Genomic DNA, 19,550 nt, shown 5'->3' with positions numbered 1-19,550 from the left:
GCATGGATGTGGTGAAAGGGGAACACTTACGCTGCTAGTGGGAATGTAAATTAGTACAACCACTATGGAAAACAGTATGGAGATTCCTTAAATAACTAAAAGCAGAACTACCATTAAATCCAGCAATCCCACTACTGGATATCTACCCAAAGGAAAAGAAGTCATTATAAGAAAAAGACACTTGCATATGCATGTTTATAGCAGCAAAATTTGCAACTGCAGAAATATGGAACCAACCTAAATGCCCATCAACCAATGAGTGGCTAAAGAAAAGGTGGTATATATACACCATGGAATACTACTCAGCCATAACATAAAATGAAATAATAGCATTTGCAGCAAACTGGATGGAGTTGGAGACCATTACTCTAAGTGAAGTAACTCAGGAATGGAATATATGGAATACCATATATTCTCATTTATAAGTGAGAGCTAAGCTATGAGGACACAAAGGCATGAGAATGATATAAGGGACTCTGGGGACTCAGGGGAAAGGTGGGAGTTGGGTGAGGAATAAAAGACTACACACTGGGTACAGTGTACACTGCTCCAGTAACAGGTACACCAATATCTCAGAAACCACCACTAAAGAACTTATCTACGTAACCAAAAACCACCACCTATTGCCCAAAAACTATTAAAATAAAATGTGTAAAAACCACAATAATAAAATGACCTGATTTGGGGGGAAAAAAAAAAGAAGAAGAAGAAGAAAGAAAGGACAAGGCAGCTTCCACTCAAGAAGACGACAGGGTAAGACTTTCTCATGGTAAAAACAAGTTTGGTATAAAGAAAGTGAGCACTGTTCTGTGAAAAGGTTGGGGATATATAGGCAAAAACATGGGGGGAGGGCAACAAAAGGTAAAGTATCACAGCATAATAAAGGCCGTATATCATGAGCCCACAGCTAACATCATACCCAGTTTTGAAACACTGGAAGTTTTTCTTCTAAGATCAGGAATAAGACAAAGATGTTACTCAGCACTTCTACTCAACATAGCACAGGAAGTTCTAGCCAGAGCAATGAGGCAAGAACAAGAAATAAAGGTATCCAAATTGGAAAGGAAGAGGTAAAATTATCCCTATTCACAGATGACATAATTTTATATGTAGAAACCCTAAAGATTCTACACCAAAAAAAAAAAAAAAAACTGTTAGAACTAATAAATTCAGCAAAGTCGCAGGATACACACCACACAAAAATCAGTTATATTTCTATATCCTAAGAATGAACAATCTGAAAAGGAAATTAAGAATACAATCCCATTAACAACTGTGTCAAAAGAATAAAATACTTAGGAATAAACATAAGCAAGTAGGTAAAAGACTTACATGCTAAAAACTACAAAACACTGCTGAAAGAAATTAAAGAGGACAATTAAATAAAAAGACATCCCATTTTCATAAATTAGAAGACTTAATATTGTTAAAATGTCTATTCTACAAAGCAATGTACAGATTCAATGCAATCCCAATGACATTTTTTGCAAAAATAGAAAAACTATCCCAAAATTCATATGGAATCTCAAGCAACCCCCAAATATCCAAAACAATCTTGAAAAAGAACAAGGATGGAAGCCTCATACTTACGGAATTTAAAAATATATTACAAAGCAACAGTAATCAAACCAGTGTGGTATTGGCATAAATACAGATATATAGACTAATGAACAACAGAGAGCCCAGAAATAAATCCTCATCTATATAGTCAAATGATCTTCAACAGGGATGCCAAGACCACACAATGGGGAAAGGACAGTCTCTTCAACAAATGGTATTGAGAAAACTAGATATCCATATGGAAAATAATGAAGCCAAACCCCTATCTTGTATCATATAAAAAAATTAACTCAAAATCTGTTAAAGACCTAAATGTAAGACCCAATATAAAACTCCTAGAAGAACACACAGGGAAAGGCTTCCTGACACCGGATTTAGCAATGGTTTCTTGAATATAACACCAAAAGCAGAGGCAAACAAAAGCAAAAGTAGACAAATGGGCCTTAACCAAACTAAAAACAACATATATCAAAGGACAAGATCAATCGTGTAAAAAGGCCAGCTACAGAATAGGAAACAATATATTCCAAATTCTATAATCTCACAAGGGGTTAGTATCTGGAATTCATAAAGAACTCTTACAAACCAACAACAACAACAACAAAAAACTCAATTAAAAATGGAAAAAGGACTTGAACAGACATTTCTCCAAAGATTTTTAAATGGCCAACATGCATATGAAAAGATGCTCAACTTCCTTAATCATTAGAGAAATGCAAACCAAAACCACAATGACATATCATCTCACACCCATAAGGATAGCCCATATCAAACAAACAGAAAATAATGAGTGTTGGTGAGGGTGTGGAGAAACTGAAAACCTTGTACACTGTTGGTGGGATTGTAAAATGATGAGCTACAATGGAAAAACAGTATGAAGGCTCTTCAAAAAATTAAAAATAGACTACCATATGATCTAGCAATCCCACTTCTGGGCATATATCCAAAACAATTAAAAACAGGATCTCCAAGGGGTATCTGTACACTCGAGTTAATTGTAGCATGTTTCACAATAGTCAAGAGGTAAAAGTAACCAAAATGTCCATTGACAGATATAAAGGCCATACCTCTTTAAACGTAAAGAATGTATCTTTACATTTAGAGATAATACAGGCCGGGCACGGTGGCTCACACCTGTAATCCCAGCACTTTGGTAGGCCAAGGCGGGCAGATCACCTGAGGTCAGGAGTTCGAGACCAGCCTGGCCAACAGTGTAAAACCCTGTCTCTACTAAAAATGGAAAAATTAGCCAGGCATGGTGCACGCGCCTGTAGTCGCAGCTGCTTGGGAGGCTGAAGCAGGAGAATCACTTGAACCTGGGAGGCAGAGGTTGCAGTGAGCCAAGATCACACCACTGCACTCCAGCCTGGGTGACAGAGCAGGATTCCATTTCAAAAAAAAAAGAAAAGGTAAAGATAAACATTATGGACATTTAAGGTGAAACAAGCCAACCACAAAAAGATAAATACTATATGACTCACTGACACAAAGTATAAAGTGGTCAAATTCCTAGAAACAGAAAGTAGAATAGTGGTTGTCAAAGGCAGATGGGGTGGGGCAGGAATGGGCAGTTGTTCAATGGGTACAGAGTTTCAGTTTTGCAAGATGAAAAAGTTCTAGAGATCTGTTGAACAACAATGTGAATATACTTAACACCATCAAACTGTAGATTTACAAATGGTTAAGGTGAAAATGTTTATGTCCCGTGTTTTTCCACCACAATTTTTTAAAAAAGGCTAAATAGTACCAAATCATGCAAGAGAACAGTCTGAGAAAAAGAAGAGCAATAGGACAACAGGAGTTTGCATTTGCAGCAGTAACATTGAATGTCAAGGGTGGAGAAAGAGCAAAATGAGGCCTCCAGGCTGCCACCACACTTCTGGCTCAAGCTGTTTCAGATCCAATTTAGAATAAGGCCTCCGTTAGTCCTGAAGACTTAATGGTCCTTTTTTAAAGTCTCAAGGTTACATGGGCAAGAACTTATCATGGTTCCTCTAAAGATATCCTGAACAGAGTACACAGTTCCTCGAATCTTCACCTAGAAACAGCAGGAATCCTCAGTGGGTGGGAATTTCCCCCGACTGACCTAGCCATGACCTAGATTGGATGCGCCTGCAAAGGGGCCTTGAGGACTCAAGTGTAGTTAGAAAAAGGAGAAGCCAAACATTCCATGCTCTATTTGTTAAAATATCTGCTCCACCCTTTTCTTAACTACAAATTTTAAACTTCTTACGTTTGCTCTTTTCCTTAGATGCTGGCTAATGGAATTTGAGCATCTGGCCTTGACAATACTTAGAAAGAAAAGAAGGGGAATATATTCCAATTTTTCCACAGCTGCAAAAAAAGCAGACATCATGTTGTATCATAAGGTTATTCTCACAGTGATGAATTGAGAGTGTTCACAAAATATCAATATGAATCTCTTTTCCAATGTTAAGACTTTTAGTTCAAAGAGTAATTGTTCTGTTTTCTGTTCAACAAAGCAGTCATTTAAGACATCTGGATTTTAGTGTTGCTACATACTTAAAATGTAGTCCTTAATCTCCAAAAGACTGCAATTTGATTGGCTGCTGTCATAATTTGCATAATTTTTATACAAAAACTTATCTGCTTATCTGTTTATTTAAATCTTATTACCGTGTTAAACTAGAAGAGGAGCTTTGGCACTTTCTTCTCCCTCCATGCATGAAGACTAATAAAATCCATGACTCCTCTGAATTCTTTATTTAAACAAAAGGTTTGAAAGTCTACTTCTCATTTAAGTCAATGTAAGCTAATGGGATAGATGAGGATAGTCACAGGGGATAGAGGAACAAATTCAGTAAGTGTCCCTTGATGACAGATCAAGAGACTATAGTAAGAGACAGAAGGAATAAAATGCCAGGGAGACATGAGTTCCAGTCCTTGCTTACTACTGTGAAAGGAAAATCAATCTTGGGGCCCCAAAATCACTAAGCTAAAGAAAAAAAGTCAAGCTGGGAACTGCTTGGGGCAAAAGTGCCTCCCATTCTTTTTTTTTGAGACAGGGTCTCACTCTCCCACCCAGGCTAGAGTGCAGTGGCCTGATTTCAGCTCATCACAATCTCAGCCTCCCAGGCTCAAGCGATTCTCTTGCCTCAGCCTCCCGAGCAGCTGGGACTACAGGTGTGCACCACGACTGTCTGGCTAATTTTTGTATTTTTGGTAGAGATGGGGTTTCACCATGTTGGCCAGGCTGGTCTCTAACTCCTGACCTCAAAGGATCCACCTGCCTCGGCCTCCCAAAGTGCAGGGATTACAGGCGTGAGCCACCGCGCCCTGCCGCCTCCCATTCTATTCAAAGTCATCCCTCTGCTTACTGAGATACATACATATCTGATTGCCTACTTGGGAGAGACCAATCAGAAACTCAAAAGAATGCAACCATTTGTCTCTTATCTACCTATGACCTGGAAGCTTCCTCCCTACTTTCAGCTGTCTCGCTTTTGTTTCAAGTTGTCCCACCTTTCCAGACCAAAACCAATGTTCATCTTACATATATTGATGTGTCATGTCTCCCTAAAATGTATAAAACCAAGCTGTGCTCAGACCACCTTGGGCACATGTCATCAGGACCTCGTGAGGCTGTGTCACAGCACATCCTTAACCTTGGTGAAATAAACTTACTAAATTGACTAAGCCCCGTCTCAGATTTTTGGTGTTTACACTACTAACTTGGGAAAGGACTTATCTTTCTCTAGGATGTCTTAATTTCTTCAACTATAAATGTAATGAATAAAAATAGCTTCCTTTCTGATCTACTTTATTCTCTATCCACTGGATATGAGTACACATGTAGTTCCAGCTCTGGGTACAAGAAGTCTTTGTTTTTGCTTTGAATCGCATTGATTTTTCTTTTACACCACATGTTTTATAGAGATAAGCACAGCTGAACAAGATTTTAACCCGAAGCTCTTTGGGGCTGTTTCGCTGTGGGTGCAAAGGTGGAGTGGGGCTGTCAGATAATTACCAGTGTTTTCCATAGAGCCAATGGCCTCCCCAGGTCAGCAGGCAGAGCCCAGCTGTAGTTTTCTTCCAATGGTTTCGAAGCGTTTTAAAGAACACCGTCATCTTCTAGAGATTTGCTAGGTTAGTAGAGGCAGAAAAAGAAAAAAAAAAATTTATCCATGATCTTCATGTAATGTCCCTATTACTACTCTACCTTCCATTCTTTTATCCTCTCCCACTCTTTTTCCCACTCATTCCTCTTCCTCCTTACCATTTCTCCTCTGGCCTCAGCTCATCTTCTCCCTTCTATTCCCATCATCTGCATCTTCTCACCCACCCACACATCCACCTTTCTTTCTTCCTTCACGTATTTCCACCTAACCTATACTTCTTCCCTCTCTGATCACTTTTTCCTCATGGTAATAGAGGGAAGAGGGATGGGGCAGAAAGAGAGGAAGGGAATTCCAGGCTTCCTCTGGTTTTTCTGACTCCTTACAGCCTCACTGTACCACTGTTTAAGAGTATACATTTGTCTATCCATCATAAGTGTCCCAAAAACACAATAATAATACGAAGGGCGAATTCAAAATAGAAGAAAATACCAGGTCCTCAACAGGAAAAGAAACAGAAAACATGTATAGAAAACTCAATGAAGAGGCAATGCACATGGCTATCTAAAAATGTTCAACTTCCTGAATAATCAAAGACATGCAGATTACAGAGATCATTATTGACCAAAATAATTTTTTAAATGATCGTATTCACTGATGACATAATAAAATGATAGACACTCATACACTCCTTTAAAGAAGGCAAATTAGGAAGACTTTACTAAAAAACAGAGTGACATAACAGAATATCTTTATTCTTCATGACACTTATTATTTGATGATGCTTATATTCACTTGCTCGTTTATTAGCCTAATCCTACTGGAATGTAAACTCTATGAGAGTAAGGACATTGTTCTGGTCACTGCTGTATCCCAGGCCTAAAGCAAGATCCGGCATACAATAGCTGTTTAAGAAATATTTGTTCAATGAATAAGTTAAATAGCAATTAAATATTTTTTTACCCCAAATTTGTACTGATGTGGAAAAAACCCAAAACATAATGTTAAGTAAAATTAGCAGGATAAAAAGCCATATATAATTGGCATTATCCCAATTATGTTCAAACATGAGTATAAATTAAAAAAAAAAAAATAGAATTAAACAAAAACAAATTTTTTTTTTTTTTAGTCAGGGTCTCACTCTGTCATCCAGGATTGAGTCCAGTGGCACAATCGTAGCTCACTATAACTTCTGGGCCCAAAAAAATCTCCTGCCTCAGCCTCCTGAGTAGCTGGAACCACAGGCACGTACCACTACACTTGGCTAATTTTTTGTTAGAGAAAAGGTCTCACTATGTTGCCCAGGCTGGTCTCAAACTCCTGGCCTCAAGCAATCATCCCACCTTGGCCATCTAAATTGCTGGGATTATAGACGTAAGCCACTGCACCTGGCTCAAAAACAAACTTTTAAAGTAGATCCCTCTAGGTTGTGGAATGGTGGGTGATGTTTATTTCATTTTTAAAATTGCAATGTACTTTCTAAGTTTTTGAAAATGAACTTAATTAGTTTCTAGATAAACAAAAATTTAAGAAGAAATTTTTTATGACTATCTGTTAGTGAGGTATATAGACCAAGAAAAAGAAACTGTTTCCACTTAAAAGTCCAGTTCTTTTATGACTCCCTTTAAATTCCATTGGTTAAAATTCCTCTCAAGGCGGCCGGGCGCGGTGGCTCAAGCCTGTAATCCCAGCACTTTGGGAGACCGAGACGGGCGGATCACGAGGTCAGGAGATCGAGACCATCCTGGCTAACACGGTGAAACCCCGTCTCTACTAAAAAAAAATACAAAAAACTAGCCGGGCGAGGTGGCGGGCGCCTGTAGTCCCAGCTACTCGGGAGGCTGAGGCAGGAGAATGGCGTGAACCCAGGAGGCGGAGCTTGCAGTGAGCCGAGATCCGGCCACTGCACTCCAGCCTGGGCGACAGAGCGAGACTCCGTCTCAAAAAAAAAAAACAAAAAAACAAAATTCCTCTCAAGGGAAGAAACATCCTTATCGAAAGCAGCAGTGAAGCCAATGCCAGGGAGACCATCTTCCTGTGAATCCCATACAACGTCAGGCTGACACATGATTCCAAACCCCCAACTAATTATTGAACTCCTCTCCATCTGACCCTAAATCACTCCTTCATTCAAGAGCCCTTTAATAAACACCTATGTGGTAGGCTCTGTGCTGAGTGTGAGGGCAGAGAAGAACCGGTCTCATTCGTTCTCAAGTAATCACAACTGTCAAACCCACAATGCTAACACAATTATACAATTATGATTGCAGTACAGTGAGATAAATGAGTCAGCACAAGGCTTTGTGAGAGTCTGCCAAGAATGAACCTAACCTGGTCTAGGGCTGAGGCGGTGACGCACAGTCAATGAAGTCTTCCCTGAGCCCTGAAGAATGAGGAGGAGTCACTAAAGTAACGAAGGAGCTTTGTGGATGCTATTGTCTGAATGCTGTGTTCCCCAAAAATGCTGATATAGAAGCCCTATCCCCAGTGAGATGGTATTAGGAGATAGAGCCTTCGGGAGATAATTGGGTCATGAGAGTGGCTCCCATGAAAGGGATTAGTGTCCTTATAAGACTAGACTCAGCAAGAAGAGATATCTACAAACCAAGGAAGAGGGCTATCACCAAGCACTCAACCATACTGGCCCTGACTTTGGACTTCCAGCCTCCAGAACTGTAAGAATTAAATTTCTGTTGTTTAAGCCACCCAGTTTTTGGTTTTTTTTTTTTTTTTTTTTTTACAGTAGCCCAAACTGAGAGTGTACAAAGGCATAAATGACAGTAAAGTGTGTTGAGAGAAAAATACGTAGGTAGTGAGGGGAGAACTAGGTTCATGGCTGAGACCCCTATAACAAGAGAGAGATTAACAAGAGAAAAACATACATATTTATTTAAGGTAAGTTTTAGGCGACACAGGAACCTTCCTAAGAAAATGAATACCCAGAAACGGGTAAATTCATGTATTTTTATGCTAGGTTTGATGCAGAGTGGACGGCCGTGGAGAAGTATGACTGGAAAAAGGGGGTATGATCTCACGGTAATACGCTAGGGAGAACTTAGCAAGGCCTGTTTGTTCAGATTCTTCTCTGTGTACCTGTGTCTTCAAAGATAAGGGCATTCCTTTCCTCGATCCTATACTCATAGGATGAGCACCTCTCACAGGAGGGTCTCATACAGAAGAAGGTCAAAGACTTATTTCCTGGCCTGCTTCAGGGGAGAAGAGTGGAAAAGCCACAAAGTGACTTTCCTGCTTCAGTTGTTTCCTCTAATGCCAACGAGTCATATTTTGGGGCAGTGTGTCCCGTACCCCATCAACAGCAGAGTAAAAATTGGAGTGTCTAGAACAGGGGTTCTCAACCTTTAGTGCAGGACTTGTTAAAAACACAGAATCCTGGAAACTGCCCCCTCCCCAAAGAGTCTCATTTGTTTTGGAATTAAGCTGTCATCTTCACTTTTAACAAGTACTCCCATGTTGGTTGTAATGGAGGTCACCACTATACCAGACTTTGAGAAACAGTGGTTTAGAGATAAAGGATTGAGGACCACGGGGGGTTTAGAAAAGACCACCTTGAACCCACACTAAGGACTTTGGCTATTATTTTGAAGACAATGAAAAACCTTTAATGAGCTTTAAGCAGGTGGGTGATATAATCATATTTGAACTGTTAAAAGACCACTTTGTAGCAGAATGAAAAATGAACTGGAAGAAGCTAAAATTAAAGCTAAAGAGAACCATTAGGAAGTTATTGCCATAATCTCTAGGCACCTAAAAGAACAAACCAAGATAAAGGATGGATTTGGAAAGCTTTAGAAAGTAGAAATTGGCAGCACTTGGTGGTTCATTGACTGTAGGAAGTGAGAGAGGAGGAACCAAGCCAGGTTTTTGTGCTTGGGTGACTGATTGAATAGTGATTCCAATCATTTAGATTTGAGTGGTAGGTTTGTGGAGAAGAGTAGTGCGGTTTAAGAGACACTGAATTTGACATGCCTGTGGAGCATCCAGGTGGAAATGTTTTTCTCACTAGACAGTGAACCCCTCGTGGGCAAGTTCTGTCTATCCATCTGCAGCACCAGAACCTAGTAAAGCGCCAGAATGAATGAACCAACCATCCCATCAATGGATGGGATACTATTGACCCCATTTTGCAAAGGACTATACTGAAGTCCAAGGGGTGGAGTGAGGGAGGGTTCACAAGTTAGCAACAGCTCTGGGACTCGAACCCAGGGCAGCTGACTCCCGCAGTGACCACGAGATCCGCGCGAGGCCCTCCCCCGCCGCGCCGGCCAGGCCCGCACCCCCTACCCTCAAGCCGCGCAGCCGCCTGCACCCACAACGCCTGATGCTCGGGTACCCGAGGCTCTCGGCCCAGCGAGACTCCAGAGGCTCCGCCCAGCGCCCCGGGCCCCCATCCCGACTACCACCCCGCTCGCGCGCCCGTTCCCAGCGCCCCGCACTCCGCTCCCCGCCCGGACGCCGCTGCACTCACCACGGCTGGTCCAGCTCGCGGCTCTGCCTTTCCTGTGTGCTCCCACCAGATTCCCCGGCTCGTTCAAGGGAAACCGCTGCCGCTGCCCTCGGGTTCCGCCGCGGGTCTGCGAGCGCGCGCGGGCCGGGGGCGGGAACCGGCTTGGATGCCCAGGGACGGTGTGGGTGGCAGGGCCTGCCGCCCTGAGGCTGCCTTTCCCCGCGTTCCCTCGTTGATTGGCTCATTCTTCCTTTCATCCATCCATCCTTTGCAAATATTATTATATTTGATGGGAAGTCTGCCAAGGTAACACTGCTTTAGCGCCTGGAACTAAGTCGGAAAATAAATTAACTAAATGAACAAGGCCGTTGGAGATGGTGCTCCGTGCCATGAAGAAAATGAAACGGGTGACGGAAGGCAGCGCGGGTTGGGGGAGAACTGCGTGAAATTAGGCGGCCTGTGCTAGGCCTTCTGAGTACGGGGCCATTGGTCTGAGACCTGAATGTCAAGAAGGAGCAGCTGAAGCAAAGATCCAGGGGAGAGAGCCTGGAGAGGGAAGGGCCTGTGCAGAAGCTCAGAAACCTGGGGCAGTCTGGCGAGTTGCAGGCCGGTGCGGGTGAGGCAGAGAGAGCTAAGGAGAAAGGCCAAGCCAAGCGAGGAAGCTGGAGAGGTGGAGACAGGCCACCGCGGCCAGGAGTTTGGACATGACGTTAAACAGGGCGAGAAGGCATTGAGGGGGTGCAGTCAGGGACTGGTGGGACTGGTTTCCATTTTACACATCTCTCTGGCCACAGGTGCTTGATTGGATTCTAAAGAACAAGAGAGTAACGGAGAAGCTAGGCCAATGCCAACCTCCAGACAGTTTACACTCTGTACTCGCCCCCCAGATTGGTGTGGGTGGGGACCAAGCCAGGTCCTTCTTCCTTCCAGCATTCAGTCAGCCAACTTTTTTTTAAGACAGGGTCTCACTCTCTCAGGCTCTAGTGCAGTGGCACAATCTCAGCTCACTGCAACCTCTGCTTCCCGGGTTCAAGCAATTCTCATGCCTCAGCCTCCCGAGTAATTGGGATTACAGATGTGTGCCAACAAGCCCAGCTAAATTTTTTTGCATTTTTAGTAGAGACGGGGGTTTCGCCATGTTGGCCAGGCTGGTCTCGAACTCCTGACCTCAAGTGATCCACCGACCTCGGCCTCCCAAAGTGCTAGGATTATACGCTTGAGCCACAGCACCCGGCCTGTCAACCAACATTTGAAAGTGTGCTAGGCCCTGCAACAGGCACTGGGGATATGCTCAGGTACAATGCCCTTCATGGTTCCTGCCCCATGGCGCTTGAGTCTGCGCATTTCCTACGTGTAGACTTACCTATGTCCCCCTAGTTGAATGCTTCAGAACAAAAAACAAAACAAAAAAAAGGCGGTGGGGGGAAACATTCAATGAAGTTATGGTGCAGTAAACCTATTCCTTATGCCAGGGTGCACCAGTCCTCACTGGGTCACACTATTTAGTAGCAAGAACTTTCTAGCCCTCTCTCCTGAGTCTCTACCTGTAAACTAGGGGACTGAGAACATTACCATTTTTAAAAACCCTTCTAGCTTTAAAATGTTGTCATAGAGTATGGAAGACCATTATTTTCAGTTCTTCTTTTCCAACTATCTAAAGCGTTTATGTGTGGAGATAAGCTGCTGAGCTGCTCACCTGCAGGCTAGAAAAATCTGAGACTTGATGCTGATGTTCCAAGGTTCAGACTCAGCATATGCTTTAGGGCTTCAGCATGAAAGTGGTTCCCCAAATAAGAAAAGGTCAGCTTTGATGAACTTTCCGTAATTGTCCAATCAGAACAATCTAGAAAGAATTTTTTTTTAACTTCACACATATGTATGCTTTTTGCTGGTGTTGTTTTGGGGCTGATTTTGTTTTGGATTATATGAATAGGGAGTTCTGTACTCATTTCCGTTCTTCAGGGCCCCTAAAGACCAGATCCATCATGGCTGGGACATCTGCATCACGTGTGAATGTGAGTATGACCACATGGAATGTGCTCATGCTTGTATGTTTGCCTGTGGATTTTCCCCTAGAGCCAGAAGGAATGCAACCCTGAGGACCATTTTAGACTTCTGACCTCCAGAATTATAAGATAATAAAAGTTTGTCGTTTTATGCTGCTAAGTATGTAGTAACTTATTACAGCAGCCACAAGAAACGAATTAGTACACACTGTCTTAGAATATGCTTCCTGGAGAATTCGACCTGGGTGACAGGTTGATATTTAAATACTTTTAGTGAATCAGTATTTAAATTATTTCTGTCCACCATTTATGAAGTCCCACACAAACCTCCAGTGTCCCCATTCCTCCTCTCTGCCCATCCTAATCACATCCTTCCTGCATAGCTCCCCTTCACGCAGCCTTTCCTGATAGCCACATCCTTGTTGACCTGCCCCTTTCTTGAATGATGGTAATATTTTTAGTCTGCATCACTTATTTCTGCTATGCATCCTGTATTTTTATAAGAAGGATGGAAATATAGGAGATGGAGGGAATCTGAATACACACCTGCAGGCAGATGTGTAGGTCGGAGTGTTGGAGACCTATACCAGTTCTGCTCTCTTCCAAATCCCATTTTATGAGGATGCATTCAGATTCCAGCATAATCAGGCTCAAGCTCTAGCCAGCCCTTAATGGGTTCCTGCAGCCCAACAGAAACCTGACAGTCTGACTTAGGCAGCCCCAAGAGCTTCTGTTAGGCTGGGTGCGGTGGCTCAAGCCTGTAATCCCAGCACTTGGGGAGGCCGAGGCGGGTGGATTGCCTGAGGTCGGAGTTCAAGACCAGCCTGGCCAACATGGTGAAACCATGACTCTACTAAAATTACAAAAATTAGCCAAGCGTGGTGGCAGGTGTCTGTAATCCCAGCTACGTGGGAGGCTAAGACAGGAGAATCGCTTGAACCTGGGAGGCAGAGGTTGCAGTGAGCCGATATCGCGCCAAAGCACTGCAGCCTGGGCAAGATCAAAACTACCTCTCAAAAAAAAAAAAAAACCTCTTAGTCAAGGACTAACACAAGTTCCCTCTCACAGTCAAAGAGAGTCCTGGAGAGCTTCCTCTGCTGATCCATTTTAAGGATCTACAATGCCAGAGAAGACTCAGGTCTGACACTCTGGCTCTTAGATGCCTGGAACAGTGCCTCAGGCACAGTCCCTAAGGCTCAATGGCACATTCATGCCACAGAGAGGACCAAAGACAGATCCAAATATCCAAATGCACACAGCCAGAGAGAAGGGTTTGGCTTATGTACTTCCTTTTCCATGTGCTCTGTTCACTATCGCTGACAGCTGAGTGAGGTTCCCAAGGAGCAGAAAAGTCATCCCAAGCAGCTATTTGGAATTTGCCTTGGTCTTCAGCCTTACCTGGGATCTTCAGAGAAGACCATTTTTCACTGTCAAGGATAGGGACTTGTGTCTCTTTTCACATCTAACACATTGCCACATATACTACTATACTTATTGCATATTGAAATAAGTGACACATTGAAAGTATGGGCCCCAGTTGCTTACAAAATGAATTTATGTTCCCTTGAGGGTAAATGTACTGACTGACACCCAGTAGATCCCAAGAATAGAAGAGTCTTACTTACATCTCAAGATCTCTAGCATTTTCCAAATATGGTGGCTGACCATCCCAGTAGCTTCTCATTAGTCCAGAACCAATCCTGAGGTAACGTTCTCTTGGCTCAGAACCTGTTTTGTTTTGTTTGTCTGTTTTTTTGAAAGATGCAGTTTTGCTCCTGTCACCCAGGCCAGAATGCAATGGCGTGATCTCAGCTCACTGCAACCTCCACCTCCTGGGTTCAAGCAATTTTCCTGTCTCAGCCTCCCAAGTAGCTGGGATTACAGGAGCCCACCACCACGCCTAGCTAATTTTTGTATTTTTAGTAGATATGGGGTTTCACCATGTTGGCCAGGCTGGTGTCCAGCTCCTGACCTCAGGTGATCCACCTGTCTTAACCTCCCAAAGTGCTGGGATTACAGGCATGAGCCACTGTGCCTGGTCTTGGCTCAGAATCTGTTATTAAGGATGTTAGAGGGAAATGACCTTGGCCTAGAAATAGGGTGAGAAGAAACTAAGACAGGAGTGCCATGGTCATTCAACAGGAAAGAGTATTTCACTCTCCAGTCAGATTGCCCCCTACTGTGGAAGAGTGTTCAAGAACATAAGACAAGAGAGACAGAATCGAGGTTTAAGGTAGTCCCACATTTCAATTTTTTGCTCATTGACAAGATAGAGATACATAATTTTTTAATATATGTATCAAAAAATTCTATTTGCAACCTCCCTCTCATTTGCATACATCAACTACATACGGCTAGAACAGCAATGATGGCATGCTGAATTGCTGGTGATTGATTACCTAGAAAGTGGGTACTGTGTGGCTCTCACCTCTCAGTTACCCGCTCCCTGCCTTTGCCTCCTCCCTGAAGCCCCTGAAGTTGGTCAGCTTCACTCAACCTGGTGGTATAATAAAATCCATTGCAGGGGTAGGATTTGGAGTGGTTGGTGAACCCACCACTCTAGAGTCTGAAGCTTACAGGTGTAAAACAAAAAGGAAGGAAGGAAGACTGGTGGAATAAATAAACCAAAGGTAAGTGGAGCCCCCTTCGCCATTCTTATCCTTTTTCATAACTGTTATGTTGTATCGTTAAAGTGTAGTGTACATTTTATCTCCTTACCTAACATCCATTGCCCCTTTCTTCTTTCCTAACAGGAACTAAATTTTGTTCAGACATCCACTCTTCACCTTCCCAGCCCCTGTTTGCCTGTAACTACAGAGCAGGTGACTAGATAACCCCATCCCCTTTGCCAAGGGTTAGTTTACACTCACTTTAGGTAATCACAGTCATTCCTTTTCCATCTCCAATGATTAGATTAGGAATAGATCATGTCACTCGATTTAGAACAGTCTTAAAAGGAAGTCTGCTGAGAGATCTCTAGGAAAGGTTTCCTCTTAAAAGGGAGAATTCAAGAAAGAAATGGCAATCAATGTTAAAAACATTAGGCTAGGCAGGCCAGGTTCAGTGGCTCACGCCTGTTACCCCAGCACTTTGGGAGGCCGAGGTGGGAGGATCATCTGAGGCCAGGAGTTCGAGGCCAGCCTGGCCAACATGGTGAAACCCCATTTCTACTGAAAATACAAAAATTAGCTGGGCACGGTGGTGCATGCCTGTAATCCCAGCCACCTGGAGGCTGAGGCAGAAGAATCACTGGAACCCGGGAGGCGGAAGCTACAGCAAGTCAAGGTCACGCCACTGCACTCCAGCCTGGGTGACAGAGTGAGACTCCATCTCAAAAAAAAAAAAAAAAAATAGGCTAGGCAAAATAGGCCAGTCACAAAAGACCACATAGGATATGACTCCACTTACATGAAACCACCAGAAGTGGCAGATGCATGAAAATGGAACATGGATTAGAGGTTGTCTAGGACTACAGTTGGGGGGAGCTTGGGGAGAAGTGGGAAATGATTGCTAATGGGTATGGGATTTATTTTTAGAGAGATGAAAATGTTCTAAACTTGATGGTGGTAGTTGTAGGACAACCCTATGAATCTACTAAAAATCAGTGAAACATAAAGTTTAAGTGGGAAAATTGTATGGTATGTGAATTATATCTCAATAAAGCTGTTTTTAAAAAAAGAGAAAGAGATGGTCGCACTTTTCTCCTATTGGGTCATCTATGTGTACGTAATGCCTGAAACTGCTATAGTCATTCTTCATCCATGAAGGGAGCCAGCCCTGGGGCAAAGCCAACTCACAGACAATGTCCCAGGGAAATGATAAAGAGCCCAGGTCCTCAATGACATCACGGAACCAAATGGTTGTACTGTGTCTGGAGTTTGCCCAAACTCTGGGACATCCTATTATGTGAAATAATAAATTATCTTATTGTTTAGGCTAGAGTCAGGGTTTTCTGTTCCCTGGAGCCATAAGCACCAACTTGATAAACTGCAAGCCGTAGGCTATATTGGTGGATAGGAAACACAATGAGGACAGTGATAAAAAAATATATATATATGATGGCAAGGTTTTTTTGTGTGATTTTTGTTGTTGTTGTTGTTGTTTTTAACAGAATCTTGCTCTGTCGCTCAAGCTGGAATGCAGTGGCATGATCTTTGCTCACTACAACCTCTACCTCCCGGGTTCAAGTGATCCTCCTGCCTCAGCCTCCTGAGCAGCTGGGACTACAGGTGTGGGCCACCAAGTCCAGCTAATTTTTGTATTTCAGTAGAAACTGGTTTCACCATATTGGCCAGGCTGGTCTCGAACTCCTGATCTCGTGATCCACCTGCCTTGGCCTCCCAAAGTGCTGGGATTACAGGTGTGAGCCACCGCACTGGCCTATGGCAAGGTTTTAAGGGTGAAAATCAATGACAGAAGAAAGCAAGTTGACATCAACAGGATGCTTAACCTTTGGTTTTTCCTAAAATCATCCTCCGGTCATTTCCCTGGACCTTGGACCTGTGCTATGCTCTTTTTCTGTAGATTCCTTAACACTAAAATAGAGTTAAAAGTTTTAAAAAAAAAAAAAGATATAGTGTTCTTATCACCATTAGTAACCTTAGTATGTAGCATCGCCAATGAAACCTGCTTGTGGGAATAGGTGCTCCCTAGGGTCAGTACTTTTATCACGGACAATTGTGTACAAATTCTTTTAACACTTATCTTGGTTTATTTGCTCATTTTTTGCATACAGATATTTCTTTAGACTACTTTGTTTCCCCTAAGGAAAAAAATATGAAATGGTGTTCTTGTGGTATTTGTGCTTAAAATCCTTTCCTTATTATGACCTTTAATATCCACTGAATCTACTGCTACCAGATTGGAAACATGTAAATGAGGCCTTTCAAGAAACCAACAGGTTCCTAGGACAGAGAATACTTTTTCACATTATTGCATGAGATTTTATGAGAACCCTCTATGTTGCCCATTGTCACCCATGACCTATATGGGCCCTGCCTTTTCCCGAATGTGACTTCTCTTGTTAATGTGTTTTCTTGTCATCCTTTGCCACTTATTCCTCCTGACTCCAGCTAGGCCCTGGTCGGCACTTTCCAGCTGCCTGTTTAATATGACAGTGAGTAGGAACAAACATAGGGCCCACATTGATTGTATCAAGCCAGGTCTCCAACATTGTTTGCAAATTTTAGTTTTCAGGAGTAAACCAAATTCTAAGTACCCTGGAACAAGAAGAGGGAACTTCTACCTGGAATGAATTTTAAGTTTTTTACTTTGGTAATTCATTTTTTCATTTCCAGGAGCATAGAGTCCAGCAGTTTTTTGTTGTTTTTTTTTTTAGGAAACCAAATTTCAAACAAAACAGTAATTATGGTATTGTCATCCTAATACATTACCATATAATAACAACTCTGAATTTTCTTATTTTTTTAACTATGAATTGCTCTAAGAATGGGGCACTGGAGAACAACAGGTACTCACCATCATTATAAGACTTTTTTGGGGAATTTTGGTTCTGGCAAGGTAGTAGACCTGCAAAGTCTCCCTATTTCCAATACCTAGAAATTCTGGTTAAAACATAACAAGAGGATTCATAGTGCATAACTGAACTTGCTGTAAAGGAAGCTTCATCCATGGGGCCAGAAAATAAGCGGGACCTGAAAGCTAAAATGGAAATACATGAGCCGATGATGTGATTGCCTGGCTTGAGGGTTCCAGCTCAACAATCTAGGAGCTATGTCTCAGCACAAGACATGAGAACTTGGGTCCTCCAAAGTCAGGGAGCTGGAAGCAAAACCTCTGACTACATCACTAGGGAAAAAAATTTTTTTAAAACTACTCACCAATGTGGAAGATGACAAGGAAGCAGTGTGTCCCAGCCCGAGCTCTAGGTGGAAAAAGAGTCCCCAAATAAGTGATAACACCAAATCTGTGCCTAGGGTGGGTTTTCTAATTTGAATACACATTATCTCAGTGGTACAGAAGTCTCAAAACTGGGAAAGTTAATATAAAAATTTGTCCCAGACTGATAATAGCTTTGAGTGTCTGACAGAAGCAAACACAAAGGCCTCTGGGGGAATGCTCCCATACCAGGCCAAAAAGGATTTTCCTGTTTTTTGAAAAACCTTTCTAAAGATGTCACAATTTTTTAAAATCACAAAATACATGAAAAAAATGATTTACCTTGAGTAAGTGAGGGAAAAAAAACCCAAAGGAGAATTAGAGCCCCACAAACTTAAAATAATTGAATTATAGTTTGAAATAAAGTAGTTCAAAATGATCAAAATCATTACTAAACATAAAAATTTAAATCTTAAGAAGAATACAAGGCACAAAGAAAAACAAAATAGCAAAATTTTAAAAGAACTCAGTATAATACCCAGAAAGTTTTAAAATGCATAGTTACTAAAATTAAAAATTCAGTGATAAGTTAAACAGGAGGTTAAACACAGCTGATGAGAAAATTGTTGAACTAGAAGACAGATGTGAGGATATTAACCCAATACAGCAAGAAGACGAAAAAGAGAGGCAAAATATAAATAAGAGTTAAGGTGCTGGAAGACAGAATGAAATCCAATAGATGTCTAATAGGAGCTCCAGAATGAGAGAGTAGAGAGATGGGAAGAGGCAGTTTTCAAAATATAACAGCAGGCCCGGTGCAGTGGCTCATGACTGTAATCCCAGCACTTTGGAAAGCTGAGATGGACAGATCACTCAAGGTCAGGAGTTCAAGACCAGCCTGGCCAAACATGGCGAAACCCCATTACTACTAAAAAAAATACAAAAATTAGCTGGGCATGGTGGCAGGTGCCTGTGATCCCAGATACTCGGGAGGCTGAGGCAGGAGAATCCCTTGAACCAGGGAGGCAGAGGTTGCAGTGAGCTGAGATCAGGCCTCTGCACTCCAGCCTGGGTGACACAGCAAGACTCTGTCTCAAAACAAACAAACCCAGCAGATACATCAGACTGAAAGTGCAGAACATTAAAGGCAAATCTTACAGGGAAGCAAAGGAAATCAAATGAAAACATATAAATGGATGTGACCTTACAAAAGCGAAACACAAGTGGAGGTTGCAGTTCTTGGTTCTGCCACTTGCTGCTGGGCTGTGGCTGTGATTCTGACTTGCCCCTCTGTTATTCATTTCATACCTCCTCACCTCAGGCCAGCCCTCAGCTGGCTAGGCTTTTTGTTTTTTTTGTTCGTTTGTTATGTTTGTTTAATAGAGACGGGGTTTCACCATGTTGGCCACACCAGTCTCGAACTCCTGGCCTCAAGTGATCTGCTTCCTCAGCCTCCCTCAAGTGATTCCCCTGCCTTGGCCTCCCAAAGTGCTGGGATTACAGGTGTGAGCCACTGCACCTGGTCTCGAGCTAGGCTTTTTGTTTTGGTTTGTTTTTGCAGAGGGCAAGGGGGATCTGATCTGCATTCCTGGAGGATTGAGTTCT

General features: G+C 42.5%; 1 protein-coding gene and 1 long non-coding RNA gene across 8 annotated transcripts in view; one reads left to right on the top strand and one right to left on the bottom strand.

The window, feature by feature from the left end:
• The window catches only part of AGK (acylglycerol kinase), a 103,549-nt gene extending 92,854 nt beyond the window's left edge, over positions 1-10,695 (bottom strand). For 2 of the 6 annotated variants that reach the window (XM_015135060.3, XM_077994584.1), the window contains exons 1-2: positions 9,939-10,147; positions 5,549-5,663 (exon numbers count right to left, since the gene is read on the bottom strand). In XM_015135060.3, the coding sequence (XP_014990546.3) occupies positions 5,549-5,649 (101 nt within the window). In that variant the 5' untranslated portion in view covers positions 5,650-5,663; positions 9,939-10,147. 6 annotated transcript variants of the gene reach the window in all.
• Positions 10,220-18,451, top strand: LOC114677135 (uncharacterized). Of its 2 annotated transcripts, XR_013415655.1 has the most exons (4): positions 10,220-10,407; positions 12,064-12,116; positions 14,632-14,737; positions 14,861-18,451. It is a non-coding gene; the product is annotated as an uncharacterized LOC114677135 (long non-coding RNA). The 2 variants fall into 2 exon arrangements; XR_013415654.1 differs by having other exon boundaries at positions 14,632-18,451.
• Positions 18,452-19,550: the final 1,099 nt, after the last annotated feature.

The sequence above is a fragment of the Macaca mulatta genome, chromosome 3 (genome assembly GCF_049350105.2).
Source record: "Macaca mulatta isolate MMU2019108-1 chromosome 3, T2T-MMU8v2.0, whole genome shotgun sequence".
Taxonomy (NCBI): Eukaryota; Metazoa; Chordata; class Mammalia; order Primates; family Cercopithecidae; genus Macaca; species Macaca mulatta.
Note: the sequence above shows the minus strand (reverse complement) of the source record. Positions and strands in the feature narration are given on the sequence as shown.